General features: G+C 35.3%; 1 protein-coding gene across 1 annotated transcript; it reads right to left on the bottom strand.

The window, feature by feature from the left end:
• Positions 1-4,270: 4,270 nt before the first annotated feature.
• On the bottom strand, positions 4,271-9,249 carry LOC132565040 (3 beta-hydroxysteroid dehydrogenase/Delta 5-->4-isomerase type 1-like). Its single transcript, XM_060229646.1, has 4 exons — positions 9,114-9,249; positions 5,796-5,960; positions 5,255-5,467; positions 4,271-4,836 (listed from the first exon to the last, which is right to left on the bottom strand). The coding sequence occupies exons 1-4, from the start codon at positions 9,247-9,249 to the stop codon at positions 4,271-4,273; spliced, it is 1,080 nt and encodes a 359-aa protein (XP_060085629.1).
• Between the last annotated feature and the right edge of the window lie 3,633 nt (positions 9,250-12,882).

The following is a 12,882-nucleotide window of genomic DNA, read 5'->3' as shown; positions in this document are numbered from 1 at the left end:
ATCCCCAACCAACGTGTACACTGTGAACAATATGTCGTAAAAAGTAGAACGCCGAAACATGAAATTTCTGGTTTAATTCTGCCAATATTTTGTGATCGGATGAAAAGTTAGTGTTGTTATATTCCGCAACCAAAATTGTGTCTTATAAAGAAAATTACAAGATGGCGATATAAAAAAGGATAGTTTCCTTGTAGATAAATAGTAAGCCAAAGTGGAAAAACTCTTAACCCTTATATTTATATACACATACATTTAAAAATATCTTTTGAATATTCGTTATTAAAATTGATTTAAAACTTAGTTGAATTACTGATATCAGTAAACATGTATATGGATGTCCGTAGATCAAATTACTGATATCAGTTAACATGTTTATGGATGTCCGTGGATCAAATTACTGATATCAGTAAACATGTTTATGTATGTCCGGAAATCAAATTACTGATATCAGTTAACCTGTTTATGGATGTCCGTAAATCAAATTACTGATATCAATAAACATGTTTATGTATGTCCGTAAATAGAGGATCTTACATGAATGTCAATGTATTAAGGAATTTATTGAACGAGTTTAATAAATTCCATAATACATTGATACGAGTGTAAGATTCTATTTATCACATAACCAATTAATATGGAAAAATCGACAGAAAACTACGATTTACTTCCACTATGCAATCAGCTGTTTCTATATAGGTCAAAACCAACGCACAACAACCATAGTTTTATCCATCCGTGTTGCAAAAAGTACCCTTTTTTCAATGATTGAATAAGAGATTGTTATGTTCCAAAATAATATCGACAAAGTAACGCATTTAAATTCTGTTTCATGCCAAAATAACTTTTAAAAATCACAAAAAAAATCTTCTGGAAATTGACTTGATATTGGTAGCGTGACGTCACCTCGCCTCGTCATCACGGGTCATCAGGTTCGGCCTAACTGCTCCAATTACTGCGGGTCACTGTCACTTTCAATGATAGCTTTTCATTTATTTCTGGTAACTCAAAAAATTTACACAAAAGTTTTATGTCATACAAAGATTTGCTCAACGTATTCTTGTTTGATTGATCCTGTATAAAATTCCCACCTCATGTTCTCTGACTGAAACGAAACGACTTGGTTTTGGGGCAACAGGACCGCCATCCGGAGCGGTCGTCTGCTGTTGGGAGGGATCTACCACCTTTTCAATACGATCGCGCTCAAGCTCAATTTGAAAGTCAATCCCACACAATTCAACATTATAAAATACAGCAAACCCCGGGGGATTATCTCCTTCACCACACCAGTCCCCTTCTTATCAATAAAAAATGTGTCGCCAATGTTGATCTGGTCAGCCATATTTTACTACAGTTTGTTGTCGTATTAAACAAAAGTAGTACGCGCGCGGGCGTATGAATACGATCCCACGATTTTGACCAATCAGCAGACCCCAAAAGTTTATCACACATGTGTATTACCATTATTATGACATGGGAAAACGGGTCGGTTATGTGATAAATCAAATTACTGATATCAGTAAACATGTTTACGGATGTCCGTAAATCAAATTACTGATATCGGTAAACATGTTTATGTATGTCCGTGGATCAAATTACTGATATCAGTAAACATGTTTATGTATGTCCGTAAATCAAATTACTGATATCAGTAAACATGTTTATGTATGTCCGTAAATCAAATTACTGATATCAGTAAACATGTTTATGTATGTCCGGAAATCAAATTACTGATATCAGTAAACATGTTTATGTATGTCTGTAAATCAAATTACTGATATCAGTAAACATGTTTATGGATGTCCGTAAATCAAATTACTGATATCAGTAAACATGTTTATGTATGTCCGTAAATCAAATTACTGATATCAGTAAACATGTTTATGTATGTCCGTAAATCAAATTACTGATATCAGTAAACATGTTTATGTATGTCCGGAAATCAAATTACTGATATCAGTAAACATGTTTATGTATGTCCGTAAATCAAATTACTGATATCAGTAAACATGTTTATGTATGTCCGTAAATCAAATTACTGATATCAGTAAACATGTTTATGTATGTCCGTAAATCAAATTACTGATATCAGTAAACATGTTTATGTATGTCCGTAAATCAAATTACTGATATCAGTAAACATGTTTATGTATGTCCGTAAATCAAATTACTGATATCAGTAAACATGTTTATGGATGTCCGTAAATCAAATTACTGATATCAGTAAACATGTTTATGGATGTCCGGAAATCAAATTACTGATATCAGTAAACATGTTTATGGATGTCCGTGGATCAAATTACTGATATCAGTAAACATGTATATGGATGTCCGTGGATCAAATTACTGATATCAGTAAACATGTTTATGTATGTCCGGAAATCAAATTACTGATATCAGTAAACATGTTTATGTATGTCTGTAAATCAAATTACTGATATCAGTAAACATGTTTATGTATGTCTGTAAATCAATATCAGTAAACATGTTTATGTATGTCTGTAAATCAAATTACTGATATCAGTTAACATGTATGTCCGTGGATCAAATTACTGATATCAGTAAACATGTTTATGTATGTCCGGAAATCAAATTACTGATATCAGTAAACTCATTATAAGTTACAATATGTATGTCCGTAAATCAAATTACTGATATCAGTAAACATGTTTATGGATGTCCGGAAATCAAATTACTGATATCAGTAAACATGTTTATGTATGTCCGTAAATCAAATTACTGATATCAGTAAACATGTTTATGGATGTCCGTGGATCAAATTACTGGTACCAGTAAACATGTTTATGGATGTCCGTAAATCAAATAACTGATATCAGTCAAACATGTTTATGTATGTCCGGAAATAAAATTACTGATATCAGTTAACATGTTTATGGATATAATTCGACATCAAATTACTGATATCAGTAAACATGTTTATGGATGTCCGTAAATCAAATTACTGATATCAGTAAACATGTTTATGGATGTTACAATACAGTCAAATACAACATGATATACTGTACTATGTTTATGGATGTCCAAACAAATTACTGATATCAGTAAACATGTTTATGTATGTCTCTCAAATCAAATGTACTGAAATCAATAAACATGTTTATGGATGTCCGTGGATCATTTTACCGATATCGCGCCAAATTACTGCGCATGTTTATGGATGTCACTGGGCAGTTACTGATAAGTAAACATGTTTATGGATGTCCGGTGATCAAATTACTGATATCAGTAAACATGTTTATGGATGTCTGTAAATCAAATTACTGATATTAGTTAACATGTATAAAATAACTGATATCAGTACACATGTTTATGGATGTCCGTCAAATCACAACACTGATATCAGTAAACATGTTTATGGATGTAAAAAAAAAACTCAAATTAACTGATATCAGTAAACATGTTTATGTATGTCCGGAAATCAAATTACTGATATCAGTAAACATGTTTATGTATGTCCGGAAATCAAATTACTGATATCAGTAAACATGTTTATGTATGTCCGGAAATCAAATTACTGATATCAGTAAACATGTTTATGTATGTCCGGAAATCAAATTACTGATATCAGTAAACATGTTTATGTATGTCCGGAAATCAAATTACTGATATCAGTAAACATGTTTATGTATGTCCGGAAATCAAATTACTGATATCAGTAAACATGTTTATGTATGTCCGGAAATCAAATTACTGATATCAATAAATGGAAGTATAAAGATAATGAGTGATTTTCCCATGTCGACTTGTATAGATATAACACGGCTACAATAAATCACAATCTGACGAGAACAAACGGCAGAACAAACTTGTGTTTAATACATTTCAATAAAAATTATAAATAAATAAATAAATAAATAAATAAATAAGTGATTAAATAAATAAATAAACATCATGTTAAAATGATTATGATAGATTGCATATGCATTATCTGATCTCTCCCAATGTTCGTTGAAATGTGAACTGAATTGCCGGTCACAGTTTTTCTACACACCGCTAAACTTCGCTTCAAAAATACAACTAGCGTAGCCTTGCGGAGAAAAGTTGTAACTAATAAAAGTCTAGTAGTAATGTAAATAGAAGAATGGACAGGCCAGTTACAATAGCAGTTATAAATGTAATCAATAAATAAACTTCGCCTTATTATCCTACCAGTGTCATTTCGCGTTATTATCCTACCAGTGTCATTTTCACTGTCACAAATCTTGTACGAGTTGTACGTTCCGAACTTCTTCCAACGACCAATATCAATGGTCTATCTGGCGCTACCAAACCGGGTGTTTGGTTGTTTGTAATACTCTATTGACCGTCGTACACTTTCCTCGTGAGAATATAGAGGTTTGTAATCAAGGATTTCAGAGGCCTTCTTATACACCGAGTTTACTTTCATGTTGATATATCTAACAGAACGGGGGGTGAAGTTAGAGTTTATCTGGTAGATAGGGGAGATAATCCACGCTATACAAATTAATACTACTGCCAAGAAAACCATGAACCAGTAGGGAAGTATGAAGTTTGTCATCTTTAAACCACAGCTTTTCAAGAAAGGATCAACTAGCTGAAACATGTTACCAAGAGGGGTGTCGTCACACACGAAGAACACTTCTCCGCCGAGATCCGAATTCTCACGCAAAGCTTTCACGGCACACACAAAACCCCAAGCCACGTTTCCAGCGTATGCTGCCTGTGATGTTCCGTTTGCGAACTGACATATGGTACCACCTAAAATTGAAGCCCATCTGAGGATATTCGGTGCCCAGTGGACATCAAGCTCCCCGTACATCGTCACTGGTCTCAAAGACAAAGTGCGCAGTTTACCACCTGGAAAACGTACCAACATGTCGATGATGTGACAGAAAGCTACAACGGACATTTTAATACTGTTAGTACGGGTAACATACCCAATTTAAAAGCACAACACTGTTGCTGTACACGGGTCAACTCCGACAGATCTAAGGTCCAACTGGCAACAGCAATGTTACGCCATATCTGTTAATCCTAACCTTGCTCGGTAATCTAAATTAAATTGCGGTTGTAAAACCACTTATTAAGAGAGAGCGAGAAAGGCATGTCATGTCTCTTTATTCTCTTCTAATTTCCTGCTCGAGTTGTTCAGGGAGCCTCGGTGTGAAACCGAGACAGGGGAAACTACATGATAGCCTCTAAATACCTTTTACATCCTTTATTTACCGAAAAAGATGTCTGTTAATTTTGTAAGTAGATTTATTTATATACCAACCATCTGGCAGATAAGCCCCGTCTTGACTCTTCACGATTTGTTCAGCTAAGTGTTTGGTAACGCTGTACTGCCCGAACAGGAAATCCTTGGGTATTTCAGACGTCTCGTCGGAGTCCGTGATATCTTTGTAACCTATGACAACGCTTTGTGAACTACAGTACACAAAATGTCGTACGTTTTGCCTGATGCAGACTTGAAGTAGTAGTTCTGCACCTATAAATAAAATCACAACACATCTTTACATTTAATAATAAACAGTTGCCTGACACAAGCGCAGCTTAGCGAAACTCAGAGGTGTGCCTTCACCAATTACAGTTACCCCTTGTCCATTTGTACAACCTGTAAAAATCGTATGATACCGGAAACAGATTCCACATGGACATCGGATGTATATCCTTGAACCAAAGTGATACGTAGCTTATATACAAACACAGTTGTCTTATAGTATGTCCTACAGCGTAAAATACTTGCATACAAAACAACAATTCGTTATCTTCTTCCACGTTCGGTGGTCATTTTTCGGACTTCAGTTTGGTGTTACCTATAACGTTGATGTTATGTAGGTTTGTCTTGTCCGGAAACAGCCTTACATCTACCACACTCGCGATGTGTATCACACAATCTACATCCCTTGTGGCACTCTCTAGAACCGCTACGTCGGTGATGTTACCGACAAACGCTTCCACTGGCTTCCGTTCTTTATAATCTGAAAACATAAAGAGAAATGCAAATACTCTCCACTAGACTTCTCTTCGAAAATATAACTACACTAGATTGTCTACCGTAGTTTTTCTGCTCTCCGCTAGACTTCGCTTCGTCAATACCAGGATGTGTCGACATGTGCACGAGGCGCGGGTTGAGATTCGGTTCTCTCCTTGGCGCTGTCGTGTTGGTAAAACAGTCTGTATGTTTGCCATATTAAATTCAGAATAAGCAAATCTTGGACTAAATTCTGATATCATTTTCCAGTCTTTAATTGGGTGACTTTAAATTATCCACACGAAAAAAGCACATTGGATGATATCAGCATGTTTTGCTCGTATCTCTCACCTATCGGTTTAGTAGACGTCACATGGTGGTTAATTAAAAAAATGTTATCATACGCTTGTCTGTGACTTGTCTGAGATACTGATTAGTGCGCATACACTGAATGTCATATCAGCCATGTACAGCCCATTTCTGAACCATATTTGTCACACTCGCGCTTCAGCTGATCATTGTGCAACCAAAACTGCTTCATGTTAGCACGAAACAAACAGGTAAATGAACAAAAACATTAGAAAAAGTTTTCAAATTCTGATCATGTAAAAATACACTGTAATAAACAAAAACAACGATTATACATCATTGTAATCGGTTTGACATGCAGCGTACTTTCTTTGTCCACATCGTCCTCGGTCTGATCACAGACGTGTGTTACTCATTTATGTTTATATGGGCTGATAAAATCACTCGGAATTTTCCTCAGCTTTCTGGTAGATAATAAATGTTCAATATATTATGTAATGACGTCACAATATCTCCCAAAGCAGTTTAACGCGAGTTACGTTAAGTAGTGACGTCACAATATAATCTACCAAAGCAGTTTAACGCGAGTTACGTTAGGTAGTGACGTCACAATATAATCTACCAAAGCAGTTTAACGCGAGTTATGTTAAGTACTGATGTCACAATATCTATTATATTGAAACAAACGATTGCGCGCAACTTTACATTAACATCAGTCACGATATCTTAGTTTAGTTTAAACATATTTTTTGCCGAAAGATAGACATGAAATGAGGCACAAGTTATTGTTAATTATCCGAATATACATTTTAAATATATTACAATACTGCCAATACAGATATACGGATATTGTTACAATTTGTCACCAACGCTGACATTCAACAAAATAGTAAATGACAAACTGACAAGGATGACCACAATCACAAGATGCATTCTCAACGGGACTAACTCAAAAAAAGGCCAAAATTAAAGGAACTACACCGTGTCGGCGCTTAGTGTGCAATATCTTAAGTTTTCGATGTTCAATTTCATAGTAAATTGGTGGACTTGATTTAATATTTGATGTTAAACAGGATTTTAATGAATTAATAAACGATTGAAATCGAACCTAATTTTCTATGTTATTCCAACAGTAAAGAGTAGAAGGTAGAAAAGATGAATTAGTTAGAGAGAGTCTGAAAGGAGGAATCCTATAGTTATTATTGTTACGTAATTCGTAACGATTATTTCCGCCAGAACAAAAGATGATTGAGGTATTCAGGAGTTAATTTATTATGTAGTTGAAGTTTCCTGATTTTTAGATAAGGTTTCGTAAGGCCAGTAGTATAAAGTATTAACATAAGTATATAAAGGTAGTATAATGCGAGTGGCTTCACGTTGGGTTTTTTAACCGATCTGATTCAAATTTAGTGCAACCGTCCCATTATTCACAAGCATATTCTAAAACAGGTAAAATAAAAGTAATATATTTTTGAAAGAGCATCCCTACTTAATAAGTGTTTTAATTTCCGTAAGACATAAAAAAATTTCACAACGAAGTGTAAATTCCGTAAACATGACACCCCCACCCCTCCTCCCACTTTGCATTTGGATTACAAGTTACACCTAATTGTTAATGATAATTTGTAAACTTTAAGACATTCACAGCAAATTCTATGTTTACTTCGATATCAGTAAATTTCGAAATAAACAATACATCTATGTTTTCAGGACTGACATTAATCGACCAAATTTTTTACCAAGCACTTAAAATCTCTAGGTTTCTATGTAATGTTTCTTGAATTTCTAGACAGGATCAAGGCGACGTATCGTCTGCAAAGAGACGAAACGTCAATTAAAAATATGCTATGTCATTGATATAAAAAGAATAATGACAAGCAAATTCATGGAATTTATATCCCCCGCTTTCCAAACATACTGTAAGTAAATATTTTAGAGGTTAGGAGTCAACATGGCATAATGCTATGTAGAATGACATATTCTCTTGAGCTATAATGTATTGCTTTAAAGCCATAGAAAGATGTAAAGGATTAAAGAGAGTAGTCTTAGTAACCCCAAGATGCATCTGCTGACCAAGTTTCACCCAAATTGGATAATATTTCGGGAAGTAAGAACACGGAAACGAACGTGTGACAGACAGACGGACGGACAAATCCAAATTAATATCCACCGTTTTGGTGAAAGCGGGGGATAATTAAAGTAGTCTGAGAATAAAGCTTTGCGGAACCCCTGTCTCAATGAGCCCTTGAGAAGAATATGAACTGTTTAAGATACCTTTTGATGTCTCCGAGATAATTTTTAGCCATATAAGAAATTCACCTGAAATTCCGTACGTTTTAAACTTCGCCACAACACCTCTTTGCCAGACCCTATCGAAGACTTCGGATATGTCACAGAAAAAAAACACAAGAATGTTTTTTTTCAAGTTAAATACAAATTTGGTGATGAATATCAATGAGTTGATATACTTTAGAATAACCATGCATTAAACCAGACTGATATTTGTAAAATAAGTAGTTGTACAAACGTTTAAAAATTCACTCTTTCAAAACCTTTGCGAACCGTGGACAGCAAGGAAATAGGTCTATAATTATCCTCCCCGCAACGAAGTTGGCGGGATATATTCCAATGGGTTCCGTCCGTCCGGACGTCCTTCCGTCCGTACAGATGCATGTTATCTTTGGAAGGACTGATTAATCTTGGATTTTTTGTTTGTTTTTAAATACAAGTAGATTTTTTCAGTGCAATGAGACTTGCATTTATTTCTTGAGAAGCAAACTTTTGAGTAAAGAAAATAACGCCAGGCCCAGAGACAGTTAAAAAATACACAACTTCTTGTGAGAAAACTTACTCAGCTGATTGGAAAACTTCCGAATATCCAAGACTTTAAGATGAGTGACGAAGTCTGCCTTCTCCTGCAGAAGTCGCACGATATGTTGTCCAAGAAAGCCATTCGCACCCGTGACCAGCACTGTATACCTGGACATACTGACGCCTGTAGGACAAAGTTTTAAGATTTTACTATTTTGTACCTGGTATGTGATTTATGAGGTTGTATAGCTCGTGATAAAAGACAATGCCAATAGGATGGTACCACACACAGGTAACGGTACAGAAGGCCTGGGTACTAGGTACAGATGTTTTCCTGTCCAGGGTATACACGTGGGTTACCATAAAGGTTATAATAACAACCACTGATGTGATAACAGGATTTTTACAAAGGAGGTTGAGGCTTATTTAGATATTGCGGTGTTGCAACCCTTGCCCATTAATGGATGAGTATTATTTTTTACCGAATATTGACAAAACTATTTTTTTAATTCCATGCGCCATTCTTTCCACAAAAATGTATGATAGTTCATCTGATGAATTAGTGATTATAATGATAGTTCATCTGATGAATAAATGATTATAATGATAGTTCATCTGATGAATTAGTGATTATAATGATAGTTCATCTGATGAATAAATGATTATAATGATAGTTCATCTGATGAATTAGTGATTATAATGATAGTTCATCTGATGAATAAATGATTATAATGATAGTTCATCTGATGAATAAATGATTATAATGATAGTTCATCTGATGAATTAGTGATTATAATGATAGTTCATCTGATGAATAAATGATTATAATGATAGTTCATCTGATGAATTAGTGATTATAATGGTATAAATTATCTCCGTTATATCAGTACCTAGGTAGAACTATTCCTGATTGGTTAAAATGTTCTGCGTTTGATTTTTTTCAAAATGTTTTTCCAGGTCGATGTATTTTCAAAATCATCAATAATTGATTAAACATTAAGTTATATCAAAAAGTAAAAATGGCTTTGACTTTCTTTGGATAATTTTCAAAATCATCAATAATTGATCAAACGTTAAGTTATATCCATGTTATTTCTATACTTACAACGTGGTAATCGTCTCCACTGCAAACACACTACTGGTGAACTGCTATTGAGACAGTGCACAAAAAGAAACACTATCGCCATCATCAGATATGATAACCGAGTATATCTGACCTAGACCAGATCGTCGGTTTTTATATTGACTGAGATAATCAATATATATCTGGGTGTCTGAATCATTATCATACACATATAGACTGTCCTTGACACCGTTTTCCATTCATTATTTTTTTATTACAAAAAAAACTTTCTTCATTTGATGAGAAAATGATAATATTAATTAATGCATAATTATGTACAAAATATCTGGACTCCTATCACTACAGGTACACTGTGTCATCTTATTTTCAAAAATTCAAATACAATTTATCTCAGATATGAGATCTAAGACGAACTAATAATGCCAAAATATCAATGTTTTGCTTTAAATAATGATTTTGATGAAAAAATCTATCAACTGTACCAAATGTAATTTATTAAACACAGCAATTTAATTAATTGTTCACATCTTTTGGCAAATCAGGAATGATGGCGAAATTCCATGTTTGCCTCAAGAACACTAAATACACTGTCTCCAATATTTCTATTACTCATGCTAGTTTCTCACTCTTGTCCATTTGAATTATCCACTCTTGTCCTCTACATTTAAATTATCCACTCTTGTCCTCTACATTTAAATTATCCACTCTTGTCCTCTACATTTAAATTATCCACTCTTGTTTCACACGTTACAAGGCTCATTTTCCATTTGTTCGTTTTTACGTCACAATCGAATTGATGCAGGTGTAGACTATGGAAGGGAGACAACTGATTGACTTGTGGAGTACCTCTCAGTGTTGATAATGATGACTCGACCAATGAAGATGACTTGGCATCTATGTCCATTTTTACATCTTAGAAACCGTGAACATTAAGCTGATGTTCCTTTGCTAAGCCAATCTTTCTGAGAAAATCTCTAATGTTGTTTCTTTGGTCACCTTGCACTTGTATGACCTCTCCGTACTCAGAATGTTCAGCCTCTGTCCCGTTAAAGGCAAACTCCTTTACGATTTTCTTCAGGTCAAAGGTGAGACTTATCCCCTGTACTGTGGTCAGGGTTTTTCGACCATTTTTCTGCTGAATTCGGATGTGAATCAAACTCTCTGATACTCCAGATGCCCCCTCATTTTCAACTTCCATCCCTCCACCCATCCCCCTTCATCAATCAATCAATCCATCCATCCATTTTTCCCTTCCTCCGTCCACCCATCCCACCCTTTATCCATCCCTCCCTCCAGTCCTCCACCAATCCATCCCTCCCTCCCTCGGTCCACCCTTCTCACTTGTCTGTCTTTTAAGCGTCCTTCCTACCATCAGTAGATTGAGAGTTACTCCCAGCTTGTGTAGTATACTGTACTGTATAAATAAAGAACATACTTTATTTCTTGATAAATAACAGTTATTCAGTAGTGTACGGACTTGGTGTTTATTAAGTGAAAGAAGATAAAATCAATATATGGAAGTCAAAGACGACAGAACAAGGCTGGGGAGTACTAGTATATAGAGATTAAGGAGCAATGGTGGACCAAGACGAGAATATTTCATCACACAGCAGGCGGTTGCCACAGCGAACATTACTGTTGGTTTGGTTCGGTGATAATCTATTTATCTATATATATATCAATTTATTCATTTATTTATCTATTTATATGGAGTTACATTTAAATAACTGTTTAATTTAGAATATGCAGCATATTTGTGGAATCCATATGAAGTAAGTGAAAGTTTTTGTTCTTTTTTACAAGATGGCGACTTGACCGGAGCGCTAGTTGGGTCGGAGACCTAGGTTTGTAGAGTTTTCATGCTAATGCAGATCACATTATTATGACATTGACTGCTATGATGTTCTGTTTATGAAACTAGCAATATCAAGTTGCCTTTGTTGCTTTACGAGCTCCATGCACTGTGTAATCAGACACTATGCATGTACGTGTATACTGTAAACAAAACTGACCGCCATATTATCCCAAGGACACACGCGTTACTCGAAACACGCCTTCTCTTGATTGGGTTTTGACCATCATATTGCCATATATATGTTTGACAATTATGTCTGATTTGGAATATGAATGCTCCAATAAAAGAAAATTTGATTCCCCTCCTGGCGCCCCTGACCATCCACGACATACTAGATGTAGAGGTCACGCCCGTGGGAATTCTGTGCCCAACCCGATACCCATTCCCAGTTCTACTCATCGGACAGATATCGGAAAAGGACAAAAAGTTGACATGAACACCATCATTAAATCAACACCATCTAGCCCGGAACTGGCTAAATCCATAGCGCCCGTGTGGGCGGAGACATTCGTTCCGTGTATGTCAGTCATGGTTATAACTGAATCAACAATGACCAGCCTTCTCAAGCCACTACAGGATAAAATCTAGGTCCAAGAGTCAAGTATGTCTAGCCTGAAGACCTCGAATGATCTGTTGATTAATAAATGTGCCTCTCTTGATGAAAAAGTGTATGACTTGAGTGTTAAACTTGATGAAAAATCCAACATGCTTGATGAGAAAGTTGAGGAACTTGAACAACATGGCCGCCGAAATTCATTGGTTTCCACAACATCTCGCTTACTCCGGATGAGAAAGTTTACTGATCCCAAAATTGTTGAATTGTGTAACTCTAAGCTCAACGTCAGACGTGTGAAAGATGATATATACAGA

The sequence above is a fragment of the Ylistrum balloti genome, unplaced genomic scaffold (assembly GCF_031769215.1).
Source record: "Ylistrum balloti isolate Yb309-2 unplaced genomic scaffold, AGI_CSIRO_Ybal_v1 Utg369688, whole genome shotgun sequence".
In the NCBI taxonomy this organism is placed as follows: Eukaryota; Metazoa; Mollusca; class Bivalvia; order Pectinida; family Pectinidae; genus Ylistrum; species Ylistrum balloti.
The sequence above is the reverse complement of the archived record's forward strand: the minus strand, read 5'-3'. Positions and strand labels throughout refer to the sequence as shown.

Excerpts from the sequence above, each read along its gene's own strand:
- LOC132565040 (XM_060229646.1), bottom strand. The coding sequence starts at position 9,249 with ATGTCCAGGTATACAGTGCTGGTCACGGGTGCGAATGGCTTTCTTGGA. Across the intron at positions 5,961-9,113 it reads GAAGTTTTCCAATCAGCTGA|ATTATAAAGAACGGAAGCCA; the intron begins GTAAGTTTTCTC and ends TTATGTTTTCAG. Across the intron at positions 4,837-5,254 it reads CGGGGCTTATCTGCCAGATG|GTGGTAAACTGCGCACTTTG; the intron begins GTTGGTATATAA and ends TACGTTTTCCAG.